Source organism: Camelina sativa, chromosome 11 (genome assembly GCF_000633955.1).
Source record: "Camelina sativa cultivar DH55 chromosome 11, Cs, whole genome shotgun sequence".
Lineage (NCBI taxonomy): Eukaryota > Viridiplantae > Streptophyta > Magnoliopsida > Brassicales > Brassicaceae > Camelina > Camelina sativa.
The window spans coordinates 43,908,969-43,936,596 of record NC_025695.1 but is presented as its reverse complement, the minus strand read 5'-3'; the positions used below and the strand labels follow the sequence as shown (position 1 = coordinate 43,936,596).

The window sequence follows — 27,628 nt, the reverse complement described above, 5'->3', positions numbered from 1 at the left end:
ACAGCCACCGCGGCCAAGCCTCGGCTAAAGACGGAGTTGTGGTTAACATGCGGTCAATGGTAAACCGANTTTGTTTCAAATAATTTAAAACGGGGTTAATTAAACTCGTTAGTTATTACTACACAGAAGAGACTCGCACAAAGTAACTTACACAAAGAAAAGAAAAAAAAAAACAAGAACCCGTCCAATACATGTGTCTACATGCGTGGCTATAAATATACAGCTACTACTACTCTTCATTGACACAAATCAAGCTTAAGTGTCGATTAAAACAAAGCAAAAAAAGTTCTCAGAAGAAAAAAAAATATATGGCGAGTAATAGTTTTCGTTCACAAATTCATCTTGGAGTAATAATAATTTTAATCATCATTACTCTTTTAACTCCGATCACAACCTACAACACATCACCACAACCATGGAATATTCTTTCCCACAACGACTTTGCCGGAAAACTCACCACCGCCTCCTCCTCCATCGAATCAGCCGCTACAGATTTTGGCCACGTCACCAAAATCTTCCCATCCGCCGTCTTAAACCCTTCCTCCGTCGAAGACATCACTGATCTCGTAAAACTCTCTTATGACTCTCAACCCTCTTTCACTCTAGCTGCTCGTGGCCACGGACACAGCCACCGCGGCCAAGCCTCGGCTAAAGACGGAGTTGTGGTTAACATGCGGTCAATGGTAAACCGAGATCGAGGCATCAAGGTGTCTAGGACCGGTTTATATGCTGACGTGGACGCTGCTTGGCTATGGATTGAGGTGTTGAACAAAACGTTGGAGTTAGGGTTAACGCCTGTTTCGTGGACGGATTATTTGTATTTAACGGTCGGTGGAACGTTATCTAACGCCGGAATTAGTGGACAGACGTTTCGGTACGGTCCACAGATCACTAATGTTCAAGAGATGGATGTTATTACAGGTACGTACCATGATTATCTTCACATAAAAATACAATAATAGTGATTTTTTTTTTTACTTCGTACGTTTCTGATTTAAAAAAAAATCGTACGTTTTTTTCGTCTTTTCATTTAGATCTTGTTTATGCTCTTTTGGTTATGCTCTTGTTTTGTTTGTATTGTTTGTCTCTTTTTACTTGTTTCTCGAACTTGGTTGATTGCTTTTCTTCTTTTCACACATCAATCTAATCACATATCTTTTTTTGGTCTAAGGTTATAAAAAAAACTACAGACTAGGTAAAAAATAGGTGGTTGTAATAAGGCTATTTCGTCTCTTAATGGTATGAATTTTCCTTAATAATATAAACATGCACATGTTAATGCAAAGGTCGATTTATCAGTAGACGAATTTTTTAGAGAATTAGTTTACTCTTTTTTTTGATAAAATCTTACATATTATGAAAATTTCGTTGAAACTAATTCTGATTTCTGCGAAATTTACATGGTCATATATTATGTAACGGTTCATAAAAACCCGATGAACAACAAAACAAAACTAAATCAACCAAATGGTCCCACGCGCATAATTTTACACGAGGTTTCTTGTGGCATAAGGACAAAACTCAAAAGTTCATAACGTTTGGTCCTAACCAGGTGTAATGGATTTTTAAGTAACAGTCAGTTTTCTTACTATAGCTGTACCCATTATGTCCACATATGAAACCATATACTACACTGTTGGTCTCAAGTGTAGTTAGCTTACGAAGACTTTCTAGTTCCATTGGTGGTTAGGAGATAACATAATTTAATGAGACCGACTTTAGCACTTTAGGCTCTATATGATGATGATACTTTTTATTTATATAACTCGTCGCATTGTTCTATATTATTCTTTGTAAACTCATATATAACGGTCCACATTTGTTTATTTTTTTTGCTAAAATTTCCTAATTTGGGTCAATATATTTTTGTTTGATAGGGAAAGGAGAGATTGCAACTTGTTCCAAAGATATGAACTCGGATCTTTTCTTCGCCGCGTTAGGAGGTTTTGGTCAATTTGGAATAATCACAAGAGCCAGAATTAAACTCGAAGTAGCTCCGAAAAGGGTATGCTAAAATTGTAAATTATGCAATAAATAAAGAAATTTTTATTAAGCTTATAACTGAACATACAGTATATGCATTTTTCTGTTTTTTTGCAGGCCAAGTGGTTTAGGTTTCTATACATAGATTTCTCCGAATTCACAAGAGATCAAGAACGGTTGATATCAGAAACGGACGGTGTAGATTTCTTGGAAGGTTCCGTTATGCTGGACCATGGCCCACCGGATAACTGGAGATCCACGTATTATCCACCGTCCGATCACTTGAGAATCGTCTCAATGGTCAAACGACATCGTGTCATATACTGCCTCGAAGTCGTCAAGTATTACGACGAAACTTCTCAATACGCAGTCAACGAGGTCCGTACATAATAATACAAGCATGAATCACATACATGTATAATTGGGAGATCTTTTATACGCAATAATTATAAGTAACTATTCATATAATTATATCTAATTATTTAAACCATGCAGGAAATGGAGGACTTAGGCGAGAGTCTAAACTTTGTAAAAGGGTTTATGTACGAGAAAGATGTGACGTATATGGATTTCTTAAACCGGGTTCGAACCGGAGAGCTAAGCCTGAAATCCAAAGGCCAATGGGATGTTCCACATCCATGGCTCAATCTTTTCGTACCAAAATCTCAAATTTCGAAATTCGATAATAGTGTTTTTAAGGGTATTATCCTAAGAAATAACATCACTAGCGGCCCCGTTCTTGTTTATCCAATGAATCGCAACAAGTAAGTTTTGATATGAAGATTTTGATACATCCACATTTATAAATCCGAAAGTATATTTAGTAACTAATTTGGGGGTCTTTTTTCAGATGGAATGAACGGATGTCAGCCGCTATACCTGAAGAAGATGTGTTTTATGCGGTCGGGTTTTTGCGATCGGCGGATTTTGACGATTGGGAGGCTTACGATAAAGAAAATATGGAAATATTGAAGTTTTGTGAGGATGCTAATATGAGAATTATACAATATCTTCCTTATCATTCATCACAAGAAGGATGGGTTAGACATTTTGGTCCGAGGTGGAATATTTTCTTAGAGAGAAAGTACAAATATGATCCCAAGATGATATTATCCCCGGGACAAAACATATTTCAATAAATAAACTTGTTTAGACGATAATGAATTCTATTGTTAGTTTAGTCTTTCTCGTCACTTTGTAAACATTTCTATTTAGTTCAAGCTTTTCTTTTTTTGTATCAATATTTGATAGAAATATATGAATAGTGTGCAGTGTTTTATTCACACTTTCCACGTGAACAAATTTAGAAAATTCAACCTATATTTCGGTGGAAGATTTTAGCTATAAATAACAACATGAAATAAAAGTAGAATGTTAGTAAGAAAATGGAAATTGATAGGAAAAAAGTGGAAATTGATAGGAAAGTAAAGGTCTAAAGGACATGATAATGAGATACGAAAGTAAGTCTCTAAATGTGAAAACTATCTTTTTTTTTTGTAAAGAAAAATTTGACATATACATATACAGTATTATGAACAGTATATGATATACTACATTTGATTAAAGGAAATACAAATAATTATTATGTCTGAGAATTGTCCCCAAATCTTTTTGTTACAGTCTGCGGGAAAGAAGGAGACATCTACACTTCTTGCCACCTTTCTATTTTTTATTATTCGGCTTAATTTTAAAATTACTTCCTTTTTGTACTTTGAAGATCTTGGTCGAACAAAGTCCACGTATATATATAATATGTTTTTCATTTTCCTTTAAGCGTCGGATGTTTATTTTGGTCTCAAATGTTTTCTATTTATTTATAAAAAGGTCTTAACTGTGTCGTGTTAGAATAATCATCTATATTTATAATAATATTTATTTATTTTGGTCTTAAAACAATAGTACTCTCTAGATTCAAAATGGACCATGACTTTGTTTTGGTAGGTTTTTTATTAAAAATGATTAGAGAATCGCTTAATTTAATTTAATTAACCTATAGTTTCGATTTTGACAAATGACCATTATACCCTTGGTCGATCACTAAAAATTAAGTGGGTCGGGACGCGGATCCTAAATTACCCGAGAACAGAAGAAAAAAAATCCGTAGATCTGTTTGTACTCCAGATTAATCATTTTTGGATATTGTATATTATTTGATTCAAGAATAGTTATTCATGTTGTCAAACAGAGGTGTAATCCCTATAAATAAGAAAACTGGTATCTGAATATTTAATGGCTTCAGTAATATCAAATATTAACTACTACCATACTTAATCCCTATAATTATTACGAATATTAATTATAATGAGAAATCTTTAATACTTATTGATTGTGATTTTGTTGTTTTCTAAATAATCAATAGATTAAATACGAAATTGTATATATATGTAAACTTATTTGATTTGCTTTTATATTGTGAGATATTTACGGAAACAACAAATCAATTTAATACAATTAAATAAAAACAAATAATCATTTAGTTTAATTTTCAATATTTCCTTAATGAAATTATAGTAATTAATTATGATTAGTATAGATGGAAAGAATAAAAAACGCAGAAATTATATATATGTAAAGTTGTGAACTAATTTACAGAAAATGTGTATTGTATATCCCACATCGACTAAATATTGAGGAATATGGTTCATAATCACTATAAATATATGACTAATATGTTTTGAGTACAAATGAGCAGGAAAATTGATTTAACATATATCCAGATTTAAAAATTTAATTTAGTTATATATTTGAGCATATTTAAACTTTTAAAAAGTAAACATATTATAATATATTTACGTTTTTTAAATAAGTTTAAGATATTATAAATATTTAAATTTTTATAGAATGTTTAAATTATTATAAATATTTGAATTTCGTCGAAAGTTTAAAATATTATAATATATTTAAAGTCTATAAAAAATATTTAAGTAATATTAATATTTTTACTCTTAAAAATTTTAAAATATATAAAAGTTTGAGTTCAACCCGTTAAACAGGTATTTTTATCAAATTATAAGTTAAATTGTTTTTTTACAATTTTACTGAGATTTGATATATCAAATATTAACTTCTAAATGATAACTTAAATATACCTAATCTCACTATAAATACAATGGTTTCCTAACCATTGAAATATCTCACACTAAAATTTAACAAGCAACTTCTCCTCTTTTGACGACAAACCAAAAGAAAGCAAAATTAATTCTCTTACAAAACTATTATACAATATTGTAGTTTGTCTATCCTTTTACAAAACTACTATCCGATATTGCAGAGTGTCTATTCTCTTACAAAACTACTATCCAATATTGCGGTGTGTCTATTTCCGTGAAAAGCTACATTCTACAAATTACTTACTCTATTATGATTTCCAATTTACTGTATAACCCCAAATATACAAATAAACACTATATAAACAAAGAAAGTAAATCAAAATAAAAAACTACATTACAAAAATACAAATTACAAAAAAAAGTAACTAACAAAATATATAATCTCGTGTTGTAGCACAGGGTACTACCTAGTATATTTATATAACTTGTAGTATGTAATAATTTCCATCGATACATCTCTTTGCTTGATTAATCAAAATTTAAATCCTTTTGCTTTTCAGAAAAAACGACATATACCATAATGATATTCTTCTGTTCACCTTCTTCTATTATAGTTTTAGATAATTTATAATGTGATTAAATCAATTATAGTATACGTACATTTGAAAATATAATTTGTTATAAACTATTTCAATATATCAATTGTAAATAAAGGAAAACGACAAAAACGTCGTGAAAAGTGGATATCATATGATGAAAGTTGCAGCCGTTTGCTTTCTGATCCGTAGGAATCTCCAACCTAATTTTTAATATAATAAAATGTATATCAATTTATATACACACCTATACAAATGAAAAAGTTGAAGCATTTGCTACCTACCATTATTTTATAGTGCAAAATCTCTTCTTCTTTTTTTTTGTTTTCTTACAAAATCTCATTGCATCATTACTAAAAATATGATCATGAGATTCCCTTGTATATCTTATCCTTTTTCGTGTAATTACCATCCCAAAATTTCTAGTATAATTTTTAGTTATCAATTAAAATAAAAGCAATAGGCGCGACTTGGGAAGTTTATCATGGGCCTCGTATATTCAGCCTAAATATCAAACGTAGAGCTCTGGGCCTCGGAGTACACTACGTGCTGGTTTTCTCAATATTAACGACATGTTGTTCGAAAACGAAAGAAAACGAAAGAAAAAGCAAAGCAAGTGGCAAATTGTCAATGTCATAGACTCGCATAGTTGTGGTGAATGTTTTATATATTTCGTAATAATTTTATAACTTAAGAGCTTATATATTATGGTGAATGTTTTTTTTCTTTTTCAAAAGGGGTTATATATATTTTTAATTATTATTATTATGGTGAATGTTCCAAATTCGACTAAGATAAATTGTAAGGAAACAATATCATTCTAGATATGTCAAGTATATATTTGTAATTAACTTGTACTGATCTCCTCTCCAAGGTCTCTAACCCCTTCTCCAAGGTCTCTAAGTGTATAAGTATCTTGACGATTGTTCATAATAAGATATCACATTCTCTATACATTTTATATATAAATAACTCCCACCGTCGAATGTGTAATGTCATTTTTCTGTTTATCTACAGTGTAGTATTTAATTAGTTAATTGATCCCTAAAACCAGTTATTAATTTACGAAACTACATGCAGGTCGTGAATAATGCAAAATTTATTAAGAAATTTTTTTTTATCAAGCTATTGGTTCATGTCGGTGTGTCAAAGTCCAAGTGCATGAGATTAACGGATCTTGTCGATGTGAACTTCTCGACATTGTGAATAACGAAACTTGGATTTTAATTTACTCGTTAAGAAGAACGAAACGTGCATTTAATTTACTCGGTAAGAAAGGTTCTCTACATTTTAGTTTTAGGAAATTGATTGATACAACTTGGCCAAACCATTTTTTGTGGTGGTACACAAACTAAATGTGTACTATAGAATTATTTGTCTAACCAAATGTGGTTCTGATAACGTTCCATAAGTTTTGTTTTTTTTCCTTGTGTACACATGATTAGTCTATAAATTGCAAATGATATGAACCACAATATAAGTCCAATTACTTGCTCATGACTCGTCTATGGTCCCAACATACGAATCAAATCATTATTTATTTTTCCACGTTTTATTTGACAGATAAATAACTTTCTCAAGTAATAATAGAAAACAAAATCAGATCTGTCTTGTTATTTTCCTAGATTGCATGGAAACGTAAACGGATACGCGGAAACGAAACGTTTCGAAAACGGGAAACGGTTTTTTTCAAAAATTAGGAAATAGAAACGTTTTGGAAACGTATGTATATATACATATACATATATATATATATAGATTTATATATTATATCTATATATATAATAAAACACCAAACATAAAAACCATATAAAAAAGCTTCAAACAATAAAACTTTAGATATAAATATTAATTAGTTGAATTAAAACACTAATAATATTATATATTTATATCTATAATGAATTTTTATATTTAAAAAATCTTTATTTATTAAGTTTCAAATTAAAAAAGAAGTTTTCGTCGTGTTTCCAAAACGAAAATGGAGTTTCCATCGTGTTTCCAAACAAAAATTTCTAGGAATCGTGTTTTTGTGCCTTGTTTCCGAGTTTCCACGAGTTTCTATTTCCGAAACATTTCAAAAACGGAAAACGGACCTCGAAAAGAGTTTCAATGCAACATAGTTATTTTCTATCGGATTCGATATTGAGAGAAGCCTAACCTGTGAAAAAGTGATTTATTTTCTAATTTTAAATTTATTATAATAAAATAATAAATATAATAGTTTAGTAGTCATCGTCTTTTTATTCGAAAACAATATCTGATTTTTGCTGGATACATTAGAATTAAAAATGCAAACCTTACCTTATAAACAGTTAACATATAGTTGAGACTTGAGAAAAACAACAGTTGGTTATATAGTTCTTGTGACAAAAAAAAAAAAAAAAAAAGAGGTTATATAGTTCTGGAAGCTTGTGATTTCTGCTATATATATTATATTAGGTAGGATTGAATACTCTGTGAAGGACACATAATAATATAATATTATATATACTAGTACTAATTCAGAAAGATAGTTCTAGAGGCGATGTAACTAGGAATATTGGAACAATTATTATATATATATAAGCAGAAAAAGATGAGAATGGCAAAGGAACTACATAAAAATCACATGATTATACCTTTTTCAGTAATAGTAAAGATTCTTCAAAAATAGACAATTAGTTATAGAACTCTTTTCTTTTTTCTTTTTTCTTTGTTCTTTCTTTCAATGGTTTGATAAATTATCAGTACTTATAAAGAATTAAAGAAACTCACGACGTCGTTTTTGGCCACTCTCATTAATTGATTAACTAAGAGACAAATAGAAACAAAACTTTTCTTGAAATTTTCACAAAGCTACTATAGCAACAAATGAATTATCAAAGCTAATAACCTTATCTATTATCTGTATAGTTAAACAGATTGAATATCCTGTAAATTCAAAACATCCGATCCGAGTTTCTAATATATATTACTATCCATATATCCGTTATTTTCAAATATTCTTTATAAATTATTATTACACACACACTTAACTCTCTCAATCCATAAAATTTAAGTAATTATAATATTTATAAATTTAAAGGTAGCATATTAGGTAAATATTATTCAAAAAATCATATATGAAGAAATTATATTTATTTTTTGATGGGTTGGTATCCAGTATTGCCGTATCAAAGATATCATTATTCGGATTCGATTTTTAAATCTATTAACTATCTAAATTTTTGAAGTGCATAAAACAAAAATTTGATAATTATTTTACCACTAACCTTACATAATGATATAATGTACTAGTTTTTAATTTTTGATGATTATTTTTAATTTTTGAATTTCAAATTTACTAGTTTTGGTAACTAAATAAATTATTATTTTCTTTTGTCTTTATTAAGTTAAAACCACATATACATAAATAATAAATTTATGAGAAGGGTTTGTAATATAATAAGATCAAAATAAAATAATTGAATTTGCCATCCTCTCTTGACCGTGTTTCAAAACTTCGATACATTTGACTTGGACTCTCTCTTTGTAAGACATCTCTCTCTATCTCTCTCTTTTGGCTGCTTCTTCTCTCTACTTTTCTCCACTTTAATATTTTCTTTCTTTTGTTTGAATAGAAAATTAATAATGAAACGAATAATTTTCCCTCCCTCCCTCTCTCTCATTATCACAGAACTAAGCAATGAAGCTCTAATTATCTCTTCTTCTTCTTCAATTCTCAAAATCTTCAATTTGTGTGATATGGACGCATTCTTCTTAATGGATGATTCGAATACACGAAAACAGTTAATCTCGTCGCTAGCTCATGCTTTCGGATGCGTTTATGTTTGTCTCTGGTCTTATTATTTTCCTCGGCCTTCTAAGTAATAATCATATCTTCTATTCTTCTTCATTCTCAATCTTTACATATATTACACTATTTACACATTTATGTTCATTATACATAATGTATAGATGTTTTTATTTATTTATTAAACATGATGCATTTGATTTTGAGCTGCAGCTATTTGATATCAATGGATGCATTTTACAATGAAGCTTCTCAAGAACCACCTTCTTCTTCTTCTCGAAGTTTAGCTAGAAGCTTGCTCCTTGAGTATCGCCAATCTCTTATCCCTCTCCATAATGGGTATAAAATTGTCATCAATTCAAGTCATTAATGTATATGTATATATATGCACATGAAGTGTTTACGTTCGTGAATATACGTAGATGATTAATTATAATAATTTTAAAAATGAAATATGTAAATAATGTCAGGCATGTACCAAGCATGGCGTTCATGAACAATCTTCCATACGTAGAGATTCGACAACAAGAAATTCAAAGGCTTGCTTATAACGACGCACAACGTCTCTTCTATCAGGTCATTATTATTGCAATGATCAGTTAGGATTATTGTAATTATGAATTCACACATAACCAATTCTTCATCTCGTTTCATATAATTTGGTCGCTAGCAGGAAGCCAAGATTAAGGTACACTATTTCATTTTCATAATGTATCAACAAAACGTAAGTAATATATATATATATATATGTAAATTTAATGTTGTAAAAATTTGTATTATGATCAGACGGTGATATTCATGGGTTGCCGGAGCGGCGAGATCGAACTCGGAATGACGTATGATGCTGCAAATGTATGAATCTTTTTTTTTCTAATAACACCATAAGCATTTATTAATTACTTGAACTAATATTTTTAATGTCTCTCACTAATCGATCTCTATATAATAATGTTGCATTGACTCGACTCAACGACAGATGAAAATAGAAGAAAGTCTTCGAGAATGGTTCCCTGAAGATTTCAATAGAAACTCTTCTCCGGTAAACTCCGACTATCTCCGGCCACCGCGTCATCTGTCTACATCTTCTTCTTCTCTTAGTCCCAACCACGTCTCCGAATATTCCTCTCTTTTATTCCCACTCATCCCTAAACCTTCAACGACGACTGACGCGGTTAACGCTCCGGGACATCCACTGCTAGCTCCGATCAATATGATCCACCACCAACAACAACAACAAGAGCCTTTGTTCCGTAACCGTGAACTTGAGGAAGAAGCAATGACGCAAGCTATCTTAGCGGTTTTAAGGGGGTCGTCAAGTCCTCCGTCTACTTCTTCCTCCCCGCTACGTAAAGGAAGAGCCACCGCTTTTAAAAGATATTACTGCATGATTAGTGGCGGAGATAGAGCGCGGCCACAGCCTAGTGTGCGGAAGCAAAGCATGATGAAAAGAGCGATTACGTTTTACAATAGGCTTAACATTCAACGGAGAGAGCGTTTTGTTAGGGAAAACGCTACTATGGCAGGAGATGGAAGCGGTGGTAGTGGCGGGGGTGGACGTTCGCCATCCACAACGCAATTACATCATATGATATCGGAGAGGAAACGGCGAGAGAAGCTTAATGAGAGCTTTCAAGCATTGAGATCTCTCCTTCCTCCGGGAACTAAGGTATGTGACATGTCATTTTTTTCATAAATTTTATATGTTTTTTTTAATTCTATAAATACTTTGTCCATGATTAATTATTGTTTCTGTTCAATTTATAATTATCATTAATATCTTTAAAAATTGTTTTTTAAGTATATTACATATGCTAATATAAGAATTGACCATGATATAGTGGAGCTAATGTTAAGAGTAAATATATGTGAACAGAAAGATAAAGCATCGGTCCTCACCATTGCAAGAGAGCAACTATCTTCTTTGCAAGGCGAGATTTCAAAACTCCTAAAGAGAAATCGGGAGCTAGAGGCGAAGCTAGCCGGAGAAAGAGAGATTGGAAATGATTTACAACCCGATGAGAGGTTTAACGTTTGTATAAGACATATACCGGAATCAACATCTAGAGAGAGGATGTTGGATCTAAGAGTTGTTCTAAGAGAAGACATCATTAGGGTTGACGATTTGATGATAAGGCTTCTCGAATTCTTGAAGCAAATCAACAATGTGAGCTTAGTATCAATCGAAGCTCGAAGTCGAGCTAGAGATAGTTCGGTTGTTCTTGTGAGCTTAAGGCTCAAGATTGAGGTAAAGTAACATCTTAATTCATTTTATCAATTTGGTTTCCGTTAAGGTAATACATTATTTGAGATTTTACTCTTTGTATATTTCCCACATGAGCTGATTTGATAAAGTATAGATTAATTTATTTGATACGATTAGTAGATGATCACTGGTTTGGTCTTGACTAAAAAAAAGTTTTAGTCATCGGAATAAAAGAACCTCAAATTTTTTGAAATTATTTATTATATTGTAGGGTGAATGGGACGAATCAGCCTTCCAAGAAGCAGTCAGAAGGGTTGTTGCTGACTTGGCTCACTGACAACAAGTTTGATTATTTCCTAATACTCTATAATTATATATTTTATAGTCTTTTTTTACACTTACAAATTAGATTTTAATTTATTTTCTAAAAATTATTTCGATCTTTCTGTCGATTTTTTCAGCGTTCGTCGCTATTTCGTGAATAAAGTCATTACCATAAATTTGTAACAGGTAATAATTAGTATCTTCATTTGTAATAGGTAGTAATTAGTATTTTGGGACATCATCTCTGTTGTATACGATTGATGTTTTTTTTTTTGTTTTTTTTTAATTAAAAATTCGTGTATTAGTTTAAATTCTTTAACTTTTTAAGATTAATGGGTCGAGTCCAAAATTGTACTTCTCCATGACTCCATACTACTTCAAGTTGTAGTTGATATTAATGTACTAATCTCTCGACCCAAGTCATCCTTCTAAAATATAAAAATATGAAAAGTTTGTGTCACGATCTATATAATCATTCCTAAGTTCTTGTGGCTGATATTAAATTTCTTTTGTCGCCCAAATTGACTGAACTTTTCTTGCTAAATGGAAAAAACAAACGACAAGGACATCTATATATATGGAGATTAAAAGAAAATGAAGACATACCGATATCGATGGGGGTTTTCGCTAAACAATGTTTTGATGATAGTTACATACTAAGACCAAAGTTTACAAAAGGAAAACATAGTTTCTTTATACAATAATAGTTAGATAACGGACGTTATTAGATAGTAGATACTATCTGATCTATGATTTGGTTAGTACGTATGAATAGGAAACATCATTCGTCAAAGCTATATATAATTGTCAAAAAAGAAACGAGTGTGGGTCTAAGAGTCACAAAACAAAAAGTTGGGGCATTCTGCAGAATATTCAGAACTTAAGATTTTGGAGGACGGCAGTTTTGACCCAATTAAGATTAAGATTGAGATTGAGGTTGAGAAAGAACCTTCTAGGCAAAAAAACCTTTCCCCGTACTACATATCTCGTAAAGCTACTTTTTATATTAAACATTTTATGACATTAACATAGTAATTACTGTTTTTTTAACTTAGCTACTTTATAATTACACTATTACACTAAACACGTGAAACTTTGAAGATTACGCTTCTAGATACTTAATGATGAAAAGAATATTGACTACTTGTTATGGAAAAAAAGTGAGCTCAAAAAGCTTAGTTTAAGGGAAAAAGGGTTTTTCATACCCTCACTTTGATCATATGTTCAATTCATACATGATCTATGATACTGTGCCAAATCATACTTTTATTATACAAAACTTCAAATTTACTACATTAACTTATAATTTTGTGTGAAACCATACTTGAGACATAACAGTTTTAAATCACCGTTAAAACTTGATTATGTGGCTGACATGTGTTGTTTTAGGCCAAAAATGACATTTTTTATATATGCTACTATTAGACGACGTAGTCTTGGCCAACGCATCTTGAGTTCTCTACTTCAACCTCTCAACGAGAAAACACGATTTGAGACTTACAAAACTGTTAAATGTTAATTAAATGGCATTAAATTGAACATTAGGAATTGAGAATGAAAACAGCAAACAGGTTTATAATTTATCTCCCGACGATTATTTTCTTTCCAGCGAACTTCAGCTAGTCGATCTAAGCTCGTCGGCGGAATTTGGATCAAATTCGTCGATTGACAAATTTGAAACGAATCCGACATCAACATGGCAACATTTCCGTCGACGCTTCGATCCCGGTACACTGTCCGTGGACACGATGGAGGCAAAATCTTGAGATGCAGACATGATAGGAGGAGATGTTGCGACCGTCGCGACGGAGGTTATGTCGGTTTGAATAACTTATGTGACATTTGCGGAGGAGATGGGTAAACGAAGAGATAGATAAAAGAAGAATCTGAGAAATGATTGAATAAGAAATTTTTTGAGATCGAGATTTTAAATTGTTGAACTTGAGATCAAGAAAAAATCAATTTTAGAGATTTAAAATTTTGCTTGATTTGTTGTAAAATTAATCAAATGACATGTGAGGAATTAATGAATCAGACGTGGATGTGGTGGTGAAGAAATTGATGTGAGAGTGAAGGGATGATCTTGATGAAATGTTTAAAGAACATACAAATTTAATTAGTAATCACCTATAATAGATTATGAAGACATTGAGATAACAAATCTGTTGTATCATTGCTAATAGCTTGGATTTCACTAAACCCAAATAGTTGTGTTCTTCGGCGAGAGGTTGAAGAAGAAGAATCAAACAGTGCAACATGGCAACCATGTCATCACAATTTAACGGTGATTTAACACTGTTATGTCTCAGGTATGGTTTCGCACAAAATTATAAGTTAATGTAGTAAATTTGAAGTTTTGTATAATAAAAGTATGATTTGGCACAGTATCATAGATCATGTATGAATTGAACATATGATCATAGTGGGGGTATGAAAAAACCTTTTTTCCCTTAGTTTAAATGTTATTTTTTTGTTAAAGAAAGAAGTTAAAATGTCTTGAAACATTGTATTAACTATATCGCTTTCATCGTTATGAATCCACTCACTAGTCACTAATATAGTGTATAACTCTATCTACGTAGGTTTTTTTTACATCGCAATCGCTCAAAACCCAAAGTCCCAACCCAACCCCATATACATTTGCTATTTAATTTTTAAATGCAAAGTAGTTTGAACTTTGAACTTTCAATTGTTTCAGTCATTTTTCGGTAGGTTGTGTCTTCTGAGGGAACATAACTTTATAGACTAGTATTATTAGATGAAACCTTACCTGCCTTATTTTTTTGGTTAATTCGTGCTATTAAAACAGTAATCATATAAATTTACAAGCCATCATATTTAAAGATCCCCCTTTGATTTTTACGTCTACTATAAAAATTACTAAATCACCCAATTAGTTGATTTATAAACGAGTAGAAACGACACTCACTAATGCTAAGAGTCACGTTGTGTAATTAATTTGACTCTTGACCATAGTGAAACTGTCAATTGACCCATTGAAAAAAAAAAATATAAATGGTGTAATAAACTTTTCTTCCTGTTTTTGGTTTATACATTTAAGCATCCAGAAAATACTTAATGTGCTCAAAATATGTCATGAAAAATCAATAATATTAACGCTTCAACTGAAAGAAAGGTTTTGAAACCAAAAGAGGCTTAATTCAAGTGGTAAAAAGATATAATTGTCGAACACACCAAGGTTTAACTTAGTGATTTCCAAAAAAAACACAAAAAAGACACCAAAAATAGTATGATCACATCTCCTCATGAGAGCTCACTCTTTGCCTACAGTGAAACTCCTACGAGCGGTCCTCAAAAACATTTTGCCTTACATGGTTGCATAAATCCAAAAAACTAAGCCATGAAACTTCTTCACTCAACCCAAAACATTTTTCCTTTTTTTTTTTCCAATCTTCGTTTCAACTTATCGATGTTGTTTACTGTTGCTTGCATTCAGGAGGCCTCTCTCCTTGTTGCCCATCGTTAAGTTGAGGTCTTCCTCCTTTCTGATATTTATTTTGTAGAGATTATATGAATTTATCTCATTTTCAAAAAACATAACACACTGATTTACAGTTACCAGATTTAGTATAAAGCTTATACATATGCATGAGAATAATTCTGTCTACTTATAGTTCAGCTTTAGTCATACAAGTGTTCAAGTTTCTATGATAAACAGATTCCTGCACAATGAGCTATCTCCTATAGTCCTATTTCACTCGAGCCTAAAAATGTCAATAATTTATGTCTGTTCTATGATTCATTGGTGTCAGATTACTTAACAGGAACTATATATATCTATTTAACTCACACAAATACTATAACAAGGGAGGAAAGTGGTTGTGTACCTTGTGTAAGACTGATGGCTGCATAAACATTTAACATAATTTCAAAAAATTAGTAACCAACCTCAAAAAAGTAATTCCATGACAAGAAGATAAATACAAAAGAGGAATTCAGTACACTACCTTCTTTTTGGTCTTGCTTACTTCTTCCTCCTCATCTTCGTCATCGTCTTCTTCATCATCCTCATCATCTTCTTCATCCTCATCTTCGTCTTCATCAATATCCTCTTCATCGTCATTGTCTATCTCAAACTCCTCTCCCTCAATAGCCTCACCAGTGAACCATGAGACAGCATGAGGTATAATCTTCTCCCGGATTGTAGAACTGCAGTAAGCAAGGAATAATTTAATCAGATATTAAGAAATGTATAACTTCACAATAAAAGATGCTAGCTCACGCTTTTATGCAGTTGGGTAAAAAGATAAACGGAAACGTATTAGTTTGACAGAGTTTATTATATTCAAGAATACGAACCCAATGTCATAGTCTTGTTCCATCAGATTCTGAAGTTCCTCAGCCTGCACCAAGAACATTAAGCTTTAGAACAAATTTTGATCAAACATATTTAAAACAAGGCATGTTTTGGAACCAAATGATATCATACTCTGTCCTCGTCAATGTCTTCGTCATCATCAGGAACTTGGGGAGGATTGAAGAAATTGAAGAAGCTTTCACAATCTTCAGTCTTGGTAATTGGCTTGGCATTCTTCGCACCTTTCTTAGGCTTCTTCTTAAGAATCTTCTGAGTTAAGCATTTTCCAGGATACCAATCAATCTCTGTCCTGAGAGAGAGAACAAAGAAACAGAACCCAAGTTGGAGCATAGGTCAGCACAAGATTACGCAGTTCCTTGGAAGCATCTCAAAACAAAACATGCTATGGAGCAATACAAGAAAGTATCAACAATTACCCAATAGCCTTCTCAAGCAGAGGCTCATCTTCATCGATCATATGATATGCCTTTGTTAATAGGGTGTTTTTGAAGTAAGGGTTCTGGTCGAAGAAAAACTCAAGTTTGAATCCCTTTGGTTCTTCAATCTTGCACCACTTAATATCTTTAAGATATATAAGGGCCCCTTCATCACGCTCTGTGATCTGATATCAAAGGAAATTAAAACTATTGGTCATTTTCCATGGATATGATTAGGTAACTCTAAAATGAACAACCATAGCTGCAACACCAACCTCCTCAGATATAACATCATTATTTTTCAGGGCGGTCAACCAGAAACTAGGGACTCCTTTCTCTGCAAACCAACACAGTGAAATAAGCAAAATGTTTTTGAAGAGTGACTACAATTCACAAAGGCAAAGAGAGAGAGAGAGAGAGAGAGAGAGAGAGAGAGAGAGAGAGAGAACATACCTTCCGCGGTTTTGTCGTCTCCTTGGTCCATCTTAGTATCCTCTGGAGCCCCTTCAACGTCAGTAGCTCCATTCACAATATCATAACGCTGCACATTCCAGGTGTCAAAGCAAGATTCAAGAGAAAACCAAAAGTAAACATTGCCAAAACAGATAAAGAAACTTGTCATTTGTAACAAATGGTTTCTAATTTAGATAAAGTAACCACATTCTAAAGATAAACGTTTGATCCTCTCACAACCAAATTACCTTGGTATACAAAGGTTGATATAACTTTTGATACTTGGCTTCAAGAGCAGCTCTTTCCTCACGAAACTTTGACTCAATTTCATCATGTTTGCCCTAAAACGCAAAAGAATTCTCATCAGATAAATCATCAAAAGGATGATTCATCACTCTTGACTACACAAGATTTCTCATATAATCCAAAGCATACAACTATGAACTACCACATTCACAAGATACCATATCAATCCACATTCCTAAACATAAGAATGGAGATTTGCCGAACCTGAATCTCCCGCAAGACCTCAACACGTCTTCTGATTTTAGGAGTCAGATTCTCTAGAACATCAGAATGCTGTCCAGCTAGATTCTGCAGCTTGTTCTGTGAAAAAAATCAACACACATAACAAAACAAATCATCACAGAAACTTTAGAGCACTAAGCTAATTCTCTCCTAAACATTCAAACACAAAAAAATCCCAAAAATCGAATATTCCTCTTCAATATCAGATAAAGAGATAGAGAAACTCACCTTGAGAGCGTTAACAAGACCTGCTCGATCCTCATCTTTAAGAGCTGCAAAAACAAAAAACAGCAGATAGATAAAGAAAGCTTCTAAAACTTTTGAAGCAAAAAGAAAAACAAAATCTGGAGAAATGAAAATTACCAGCAGTGAGATCGCTGACATTGAAATTGTCCTTATCGTTGCTCATTCTTTAGAGATCAAAAATTGAAAAGAGTTGAGAAGAAAGACGATTTGATCGAGACAAACGGTGGTGGTGGTGGAGAGATTGAGGAAGACTTGTTGAGGGTTTTTGTGAAGAAGAGTGGTGGCGACTATACGCTAAACGTGGCTCCCTCCTTTATACCATCAAAAACCTAACAACTGCCATTTTTTTTCTTTTCTTTTTTAATTTCCCTCGCTGGCAATTTTTTTTATTTATTTTAACTTTTCTTATTTCTTTCATATTTATTGAATATAGATATTTTAATATTCATCGAATATCCTGACCCAAAAAATTTATAATAGAATATGGGGGCGATGTTTCAGTAAAATATGAAATTTAACGATCAAAACAAGTAAAATGACCAAAACCATAGGGTAAAATTCAATAAATCCCAAATGCAAAATATGTGCCGGTTTTAGTTAAAAAGGCTTTCTAAACACTTTGCCGTTTACTGCCAAAACAAAAGAACAAGCTTTTTAGTAAAGTGCATGACACAAGATATGATCGGCCGGCAACAAAGTGAGAACTTAAAAGCTACAACGATGAAAGGCTAATGAAATCATGCGCTCTTCTCTTCCTCTTCCTTAGGCTGGTTATCATTAGCTGTTTTGTTATTCTCTGTATCCACATAGCGACCAGTCATTGGGTCAACAGGGCGAGTGTCTCTTGGTCCACCTTTACGTCCCATAGCCACCATTGGAGGAGGAGGAAGTAAACCTGATCTGAAAAGGAGACGCTGAACCGGGTCTGATGGCTGAGCACCAACAGATAACCAGTACCTGTACACAAAAATGTCTCCATTAATCAAAAACTAACATGCATCATTTGCTGAAACTACACACTCAGAACAGGAAATTTGATTGTAAGCGCAGGTTCTAAGTTAATCTTGGCATGTGTTCTGCTACTATCCGGACATCATAGACTTAAATCTTTTAGATGATTCTAAAACTACCCTAAGTATAGACTTATGCAAAAGAGGTTGTTCAGGAATGTATACGAATAGAAAATCAACAGATTCTTCAACTTACAGTAATAGTAAACAATTGCAGAACTCAGAAGAAGAAGGTATACACTAAAATGTTTTGATAAATTGCCACAAAAGATTTGAATTTTTTTTCTTCTTCTTCAAATTAGTGAGTGACTGGAATTCAATAAAAGTACAAAATTGCTTCAACTAGCGGTTGAGAAAGTGATCCACAGCAACCATGGGAAACATGTACATATTCATTCACCTTTAGACAACTAAAAAATAACAGTCAAGACTGAACTCAACTTAGTACTAATAGATGGAAAGACAGGTAACGATAGCATAACGTTGACTATATATAACAATGCACTAAGATTTCTAGAGGCAGCTAAGCTAACTATGATATAACGTTAATCATATAACAATGTACTAATCTTTCTAAAGGCAGGTAGGGTAAGGTAACCCTTGACTGATAATATCTAGAGCTAACTTTAGCAATTGACCAAAACACTTCAACTGCAAAAAGAAACCTAAAAGTAGCTTAAATCATCTACTGAAGCATTCATAAACCTCTTTCTGGGTAAACTCAACCACAAAAGCTACTTAATTTCATCGAAAAAAGCATAAGAAACTGGAGAAGGAAACGTACTTAATTCGATCGAACTTCAGACCCATTCTCTTACCACCGTCCTGACCTGAACACACAAACCCAGAGATGCTTAGAGATAGTTAAAAAAATCAACTTTACACTAAAAAAGAATACATTGTTGATTTTGTTAATCACCTGGCAAAGGATTGAAGTAACCCAAGACCTCAAGATGCTTCCCGTCTCTCGGAGATCTGCTATCTGCGGCCATAACCCGAAAAAATGGCCGATTTTTGCATCCGAACCTCGATAATCTGATCCTTACAACCATGTTTCTCCTCCCTTTTTTAAGCTAGAGAAAGACCGCAAATGATCAAATCAAAGCTGACCAAAAGAGAGAGTGTGAGATTTCAATTTCTTGATTCGAAAAAACTCCTGAATCGATAAATCTTTTAGGGTTTGGGTACCCAATACGACACCGTTTTTTGAGCAGAGTTGTGTTGGGCTTAAATGAAATCACGAAGCTACTGGGCCTTAAGGGTCCGTCGCATGACGCCGTTTAAAGACGTTTTCCCTTTTACGAATCAAAAAGTCAAAATTTTCACGGCGCTGTTAAATATTCCGAGACGGTGTTTGTTTCCATCGTAAAAGATTTATGAATCGTCCACCGCCACAAAACGGCCTTTTCCACCGGCGAATGGCGAGTCGAAAGTGACCGTAACGTCACCGTTTTTAAATTATTCTCCGGCGGAGAAAATGGAATCTTCCTTCGCTACGTTTCCTAACCGACGCAAGCATCTGCCGAATCGGACTTATCGCTCTTTGATTCATCATCTCTGCTCCAGTTTCGATCGGGAGCCTCGAGTTTCTCTTGCCACACCGGCCGTTCTTCAGGAGCTTTTCTTAAGAACAGGTGAGTGTTTGATTTTTCTTAGGAATGGTTACTTCATCTTCTAGTAGCCAAAAATTCGAAAGTTCTTCAGTTGCTTGATTTCGCCAGAAACTATCAATATAAATCTCAGTGTAGTGTAGTTTGAATACTATGATCCTATTTCCTGATGCTATTTTTGTGTGTTTTATTTACTAAGAAACTGCTCAAGCGTCTCCTGGAGAAACTTGTGAACCGCCGGAGAATTCATCAGTGGTGGAACCAAGATCTAATGTGGAAACAATTTCACAGGGAGAACATTTGTTGCTCGGAGATGTTTTCGATGGAATTGACTTGCAAGATGCAACTGTTGGTAGTAGACACAAAGATTTTTTCGATGACTTTGAGCTTATGATAAATGTAAGCCAAGAGGACTTTGTTCCAGAAAGTTGTGTGAATCTCTTTGAGGCATTGGATGTGAATGACTATAATGGTGATGGTATAGTTGCGTCACTTGATGATATCGCGAAAGAACCACTTGATATTGTTGAAAATGTGGTGGAGAAGCCTGATATTGCCACTGAAGTTCAAGTAGATCCAGTTGAAAGTGATAAAAAGACAGAGGAGGTTCCTAAACCAGCTGAAGTTATAAGTTCTGGTGTTTTGGAAGCTTGTAATGAAACAGTTCAAAGAGAGATGGGATTGGAGAAACCTGTTGATGACAGTACTCAGGTTTTGGTAGATTCCGTGTCTCGGTTAGTTGAAGATGATGATGTAGAAGAAGGAGAGATATCTGGGGATGATAATGATGATATGCTTGTAGGAGATGATGAACCAGTCGAAAGGCTTGAAGAGTCTCATGTCTCACAAGAAGGGATTGGTATTAGCCATCTCACAAGTTATGAGAGTTTTGGAAAAAAGCTTGGTGTTGAGGTATCGAATGTAGATAATCGAGCCAAGAAGTGTGATCAAAGTTTCAGTGACGAAGCAAAGGTATCCAAATATAAAAGAACGGAGTGTTATTAAGCTTAGGTATTTATAAAATCTGATCTGTATTTAACTTCTTATCTGCAGAACAATCCTGGAACCTCCATTAAAAAAAGGTCTGCGCCTTCTAAAGACGCAAAAGCTAGAAAGAGGGTAATGTAGTCTATGCTTTTCTTTGACATTTCGTGGGCATATCTTGCAATCAGTTTTTTTTTGTGTGGATTAAGATGTTTATTTACTGATAAGCTATTTCATGCAGGCAAAAGATAGGAAGAAAAGAGCTCAAGAGCGTATAGCCCTTGGCGTGAAAAAGCTGAAACTTAAACCCGTAGCTCCAAAACCTAAGCCTATAAAATATTGTCGACACTATATCAAGGGACGGTGCCATGAGGTATGCACAATGGTTTTGGTTTCTGCATGTCTTTGGAATCTAAAATATTGTTTTGTGTGTCGCTGATGGCAATTGTTTTTCTTCTTTTGCAGGGAGATAAATGCAAATTTTCACATGATATAATCCCGGAAACCAAATCTTCGGTAAGATTACTGTTTTCAAGACATATACTTATATTTTGAACTGTATACAGCAGCAATCATTTCCACAAAAAAGTGGAATCTCATACGTCACGTCTTCTTGTTGTTTCAGCCGTGCTGTTACTTTGCAACCCAGTCATGCATGAAAGGAGATGATTGTCCGTACGATCATGATCTCTCCAAATACCCTTGCAATAATATTATTACCAAAGGTTTCTGCCACAGGGGTGATAGTTGTTTATTTTCGCACAAGGTATAAACTAATCTCGATCTTCTCATGCAGGACACTTCTTTTGAGTCTGATTATCTATTGATCGTTTGATCCTAAATTACGAATTTTCACTTAACAGGGTACCCCACAATCTGCTTCAGACACATCAAATGTCAATGTAACAGCGTCATCAACTAACATCGCTGCAGCGTCTTTCTCGCCTCAGAAAACAAATAAACAATCTGTAAGAGAAGCCATAGCCAGAATACCGGCGATCCAAGCAAGAGTTTCAAGCTCTGTTGCGTTTTTGAAGCCTTTGGGTCAATCTAACCAACGAAACTCATCTGATGCATCATCTTCTAAGATCAACGAACATGCAAAACCTCCACAGGTTCCTCCTTTGAGAAAACCATCCGTTGCTCCAAAGGGTATGAGTTTTCTCTCTTCAGACAGTACGGTGAAACCGTCTCCTGCGTCCAAGCCAAACACAGACAACTCTGGTAATCAGACATTGAAGCAGTCACAACAGGGAAGCTTTCTTCCTGTGGTGCCTCCAAAAGGAATCAGTTTTTTATTTGTGAATCGAGAGCGTCAAGAACCAGCAACTAGTAGAAATCTCAAGACAACGCCCAACTCACACATTCAAAGTTCTCTACACTCAGCCATGAAACTCGCTGCAGAATTTGAATCCGCCAAAGTTGAAAGACGCAGCAATGATCCTGTAGAAGCTATAAATAAGGGTGATGGTAAAGTTAACACGTCTGTAACCAGAAACTCAGGGAACGTATCTTCTCAGATTCTTGAGTTCTTGTCGAGCTTCAGTCACGGCAAAAACTGATCTTTTATTTTGGTTTTTGAGATAACAGATATACTTCATGTAGATGTGAAATAGAGCATCAATATATAAAGCTTTGATCTAACAAATATAAATATAAAAAAAAGGATTGTTTGACTTTTGGTAGATTATTTGGTTAGATGAATCCGTGAATGTGGTTTTGAGAAGTTTGCATGTTGTTATCTATTCTCCTGTCATTTAAAAAACATACAATATAGAAGAATACTATCAATGAGAATATATTATAAGAAAAGACAGAAATAAATAAATTACAACTAGGTAATATCCCGTGCTACAGCACGGGATTATATATTTTATAAACTTCTTGATATGATCCTTTCTTACAGTAGCTCCTATTTTGTCACCCTATATAAACAAAAAAAAAACACAGTTAGAATAAATTGATATTAATCGATTAGTAAAGGAATATTAAATTGATATTTAAAATACATACTTTTTCGTCAGCCATTATCAGTTCGATTGATTCACCAAGTTTAGCGGTATTCATTCTCCAAATGTGGAGAATTTTAACTTGAATACGCCAAACATTTTTATATGGTTTCAGATCTTTCAAGGGAGTGTATGAAAGGGGAAGAGACATCATTTTGTTTAAGGAATGTAAATGTATTCTTTTAGTATAATATTTCAATAGGAAGCTCTGAATATATTTATAGTCAAATTAGGTAGATTTATGTTATCACTTAGAAGTTAAGATTTGATATTTCTAATATAGGCAAAATATATTTACTTCCTTGATTCGTTACAACTGAAAGATGAATATTCCTTTTAAAACTTTATCGTAAAATATTAGAGAATAATTCTAATCTCGGAAATCAAGCAATTTAGTAAGATTTGGTAAGATGAATATTCGTTTTCAAAGATTTTAACTGAATCAAAAAATATTCCTTTTAAAAGACTATACTGAAAGATTATTTGTTAAGATCAATCTCGGTAATTAAGCAGTTATCATAATTTTTGGTAATTAAAATATATGGTTTTAATTTATATACCTTAAAGGATAATGAAATTCGAGTGTTTGCCTCTAACGAATAACTCTGTTTAGTAACGGAAATAACTATTCTTGAACCAAATCAAAAACAGGATCCGAATATTAAAAACATGGAGTACAAACAGATTCACGAATTTTATTTTTTCTGTATCCGGGTCATACAGGATCCGTGTCCCGACCCGGTGGATATTTAATGGTCAACTGAAGGGTATATTGGTCATTAGACAAAATCGAAACTATAAGTTAATTAGATTAAATTAAGTGATTCTCTAATCATTTTTAATGAAAAACCTACCAAAACAAAGTCATGATCCAATTTGACTCTAATGAATACTTCAGCTTTAATAGAATAGATATTAGTGGAATAGAATTAGTAGTAGTACGAAAAGACAAGGCAAATTATGATCAGCGACCTGTTATATATAATAAATAACGTATCATCCCTATGAATAATGTTGTACGTTCAAATCGAAATAATCTTAAAACAATCAAGTAGAGGGTTTTAGTATTCAATCTAATATTCTAAGTTATTTTAGTTGTCATCAAATTTTAAATAATTTTGATAATTTTAGGAAAATTGATATGATTTAATGTAAAAAAATTTCAAAACCCACTTAAAATCATGATATTTGGAATTCTATAATTTTAACTAAATAAATAATCTTAAATCCTCCTGAATTCCAAAAAATTATTAAAATCGAAATCCACAAACGGTTTTGAATAATAATATATTTTAAGATAAATTTTAAATGATTAATTCAATAAATTTCAGTAAAAGTTTTAGAATACATGATTAGTTAACATAGAATTTGTAAAATTTTACAAAAATCAACTAAAATGTCAATTTCAATACACCCTTTAACATAAACTTAAATAAATCTAATTCCCAACGTGATATTTATTGACCTTGATAATAGGTCAATTTATTAAAATATGAAATAATGATTTGACAACTCTATTTAGGCATTATGAAAGTGAATTTGGTGGCCGCAGATAAGAGGTTGATTTCCAATAATCCAATGGTTAAAATTTGGGCATTATGGATTCTTAATTCCTTTTTTTTTATCAATGTAAAAGAGACAAAATATGNAAAAAAAAAAAAAAAAAAAAAAACATGGCTATAGAACTAGGTTCCTTCCTCTCTTTTATTTGTTTGTCCTACTAATGTTAACCCACAGTAATTTCTTTCTAATTTAATTATATCTTCCCTCCCCTTTTATTTGTTTGTCATTCACTAATAATCAAACGTTAACTCCCTATAACTTCTTTCGAATCTAATTATAATTTCAAAAGATTGAATGGAGACATTTTCCTTATCATTCATCAGAAGAAGGATGGGTTAGACATTTTGGCCCGAGGTGGAATATTTTCATAGAGAGAAAGTACAAATATGATCCCAAGATGATATTATCCCCGGGACAAAATATATTTCAATAAATAAACTTGAGTTAGACGATAATGAAGTCTATTGTTAGTTAGTCTTTCTCGTCACTTTGTAAATATCTTAGTCCAAGCTTTTCTTTTTTACATCAATATTTGATAGAAATATGAATAGTGTGCAGTGTTTATACACAATTTCCACATGAACAAATTTAGAAAATTCAACCTATATTTCGGTGGAAGATTTTGGCTATAATTAACAACATGAAATAAAAGTAGAATGTTAGTAAGAAAATGGAAATTGATAGGAAAGTAAAGGTCTAAAGGACATGATCATGAGATGCGAAAGTAAGTCCCTAAATGTGAAAACTATCTTTTATTTGTAAAGAAAAATTTGACATATACATATACAGTATTATGAACAGTATATGATATACTACATTTGATTAAAGGAAATACAAATAATTATTATTTCTGAGAAATGTCCCCAAACCTTTTTGTTACAGTCTGCGGGAAAGGAGACATCTACACTTCAACAGGGAAGCTTTCTTCCTGTGGTGCCTCCAAAAGGAATCAGTTTCTTATCTGCATCAGAAGAACAAAAAACTGTGAATCGAGAGGCTCAAGAACCAGCAAGTAGTAGAATTTTCAAGACAACGCCTAACTCACACATTCATAGTTCTCTACATTCAGCCATGAAACTCGCCACAGAGTTCGAATCAGCTAAAGTTGAAAGACGCAGCAATGATCCTGTAGAAGCTTTAAACAAGGGTGACGTTAAAGTTAACACGAGTGTAACCAGAAACTCAGGGAAGATATCTTCTCAGGTTCTCGAGTTCTTGTCGAGCTTCAGCCACGGGAAAAACTGATCTTTAGTTGGTTTTTGATATACTTATACGTCATGTAGATGTAAAATAAAGCATCAATATTTTAAAGCTTTGACAAATTTGAATGTATATAATTGCTGCAATGATTTATGAATTTCAGTTTAGTCCGCTTAAGAATCTCAAAAGTCGAAAGAGATCCTGGTTTTGCTCAATTTGTCTTTATTTAGAAAAGTTTGAAGTTTTTATGAACAACATAAAATTTGGTCACTCCAAAGTATAATTAGATTCAGAAGAAATACAATACCCCAAAAATTCCTAGTGTAACCAGTTTCTTCTTGGCTTAATATAGCTACTGGATTTCCAAAAACAAGTCGTACCCTGATATACATACACATTATTAAGGGGAGGGAGAGTTAAGTTCTTGTGGACATGAATCATTTGATACATAAACTTCAAAATATTTAAGTTAACCCACAAAGAGAATAAGAAAAAAACAATCGTATGAACTCAATTATATTCCTCTGCATCATAACAGAAGATTCGGTTCAACACCATCGAAACCAAATAGTAGAGTCCTCATAACCGAAATTAGAGACTTTAATGATCCCCCTCACCACCCTGGTTTAATATTGAGCCCTGGTGAAAAAACCAAATCAAATCAACAAACTACTAGAATTGAAGGAGAGTTAAGAATTGAAAAGATGAACATAGATCACTTATAGTATTACCTTGGTTTCTTCAGAAAAATCTTGAAAATTCATCACCCATTACTGCCAAATACAAGTTGTATACACGTAAGGACCTTGTTTCCCCAGAACAACTAAAACAAATTGAAAATCAAACCTTTACATGGTTGAGTGATATCCAAGAAATAACACCTTCAAGAAGGGGTTTTGGCTTGCAAAAGCTGTGAGCAATCTCATCTCTCTACATAAAACATTACGGACCTTAGCCTGAAAGATCTTAGTCTAGTTATCATCATCATCACAAGGATCATTATAATAAGTGTATCCGCTACCGGCTACCCAAGTGAATGTTAACTTTATCAACCTCAACAAATTCAAAACTCGTCCCCTGTATTTCAATAACACACATAAACCAACAACCAAAAAATCTACATATTCTAACAAAAAAATAAAGTGTGAATGACTGATTCATAGGAGTTAGTCGATTAGTGGTTTTGGATTGATTTATTTCATGATCCAAGGTTAAACTAGGGTGAAGGGTTTATCGACGTAAAAAGAAAAAACTAAGTAACATCTTATGAACTAATGCAATATATCCGCATACATTTTTTGATAGTTTCGAGAATTTAGAAGGATAGTAAATATTTGTTTTA

At 32.8% G+C, this 27,628-nt stretch overlaps 6 protein-coding genes across 8 annotated transcripts in view; 4 read left to right on the top strand and 2 right to left on the bottom strand.

The window, feature by feature from the left end:
- Window positions 242-3,220, top strand: LOC104726241 (cytokinin dehydrogenase 3). Of its 2 annotated transcripts, XM_010445054.2 has the most exons (5): window positions 242-921; window positions 1,878-2,005; window positions 2,101-2,361; window positions 2,479-2,747; window positions 2,834-3,220. In XM_010445054.2, exons 1-5 carry the CDS (start codon window positions 309-311, stop codon window positions 3,120-3,122), a joined length of 1,560 nt encoding a protein of 519 aa, XP_010443356.1. In that variant the 5' UTR covers window positions 242-308; the 3' UTR covers window positions 3,123-3,220. The 2 variants fall into 2 exon arrangements, with proteins under 2 accessions (XP_010443356.1, XP_019088455.1); XM_019232910.1 differs by lacking the exon at window positions 2,834-3,220 and having other exon boundaries at window positions 2,479-2,751.
- Window positions 9,286-12,085, top strand: LOC104726240 (putative transcription factor bHLH041). Of its 2 annotated transcripts, XM_010445052.2 has the most exons (8): window positions 9,286-9,474; window positions 9,615-9,740; window positions 9,872-9,977; window positions 10,075-10,089; window positions 10,188-10,253; window positions 10,378-11,067; window positions 11,275-11,646; window positions 11,876-12,085. In XM_010445052.2, exons 1-8 carry the CDS (start codon window positions 9,353-9,355, stop codon window positions 11,939-11,941), a joined length of 1,563 nt encoding a protein of 520 aa, XP_010443354.1. In that variant the 5' UTR covers window positions 9,286-9,352; the 3' UTR covers window positions 11,942-12,085. The 2 variants fall into 2 exon arrangements, with proteins under 2 accessions (XP_010443354.1, XP_019088479.1); XM_019232934.1 differs by lacking the exons at window positions 9,286-9,474; window positions 10,075-10,089; window positions 10,188-10,253 and having other exon boundaries at window positions 9,589-9,740.
- LOC104726239 (nucleosome assembly protein 1;3) lies at window positions 15,089-18,222 on the bottom strand. The gene is made up of 12 exons (XM_010445050.2): window positions 18,028-18,222; window positions 17,893-17,936; window positions 17,647-17,742; window positions 17,385-17,477; window positions 17,137-17,224; window positions 16,959-17,020; window positions 16,684-16,868; window positions 16,379-16,556; window positions 16,249-16,292; window positions 15,897-16,098; window positions 15,777-15,794; window positions 15,089-15,434 (listed from the first exon to the last, which is right to left on the bottom strand). The coding sequence occupies exons 1-12, from the start codon at window positions 18,071-18,073 to the stop codon at window positions 15,366-15,368; spliced, it is 1,125 nt and encodes a 374-aa protein (XP_010443352.1). The 5' UTR covers window positions 18,074-18,222; the 3' UTR covers window positions 15,089-15,365.
- LOC104726238 (30S ribosomal protein S16-2, chloroplastic/mitochondrial) lies at window positions 18,447-20,089 on the bottom strand. The gene is made up of 3 exons (XM_010445049.2): window positions 19,840-20,089; window positions 19,705-19,750; window positions 18,447-18,867 (listed from the first exon to the last, which is right to left on the bottom strand). The coding sequence occupies exons 1-3, from the start codon at window positions 19,970-19,972 to the stop codon at window positions 18,648-18,650; spliced, it is 399 nt and encodes a 132-aa protein (XP_010443351.1). The 5' UTR covers window positions 19,973-20,089; the 3' UTR covers window positions 18,447-18,647.
- On the top strand, window positions 20,252-23,192 carry LOC104726237 (zinc finger CCCH domain-containing protein 65-like). Its single transcript, XM_010445048.2, has 7 exons — window positions 20,252-20,554; window positions 20,730-21,502; window positions 21,584-21,649; window positions 21,756-21,887; window positions 21,980-22,030; window positions 22,140-22,280; window positions 22,378-23,192. Exons 1-7 carry the CDS (start codon window positions 20,398-20,400, stop codon window positions 23,074-23,076), a joined length of 2,019 nt encoding a protein of 672 aa, XP_010443350.1. The 5' UTR covers window positions 20,252-20,397; the 3' UTR covers window positions 23,077-23,192.
- The window catches only part of LOC104728949 (papain-like), a 5,410-nt gene continuing 3,939 nt past the window's right edge, over window positions 26,158-27,628 (top strand). The window contains exon 1 of the mRNA XM_019232112.1: window positions 26,158-26,289. Within this exon, the coding sequence (XP_019087657.1) occupies window positions 26,158-26,289 (132 nt within the window). The remainder of the gene's footprint in view (window positions 26,290-27,628) is intronic.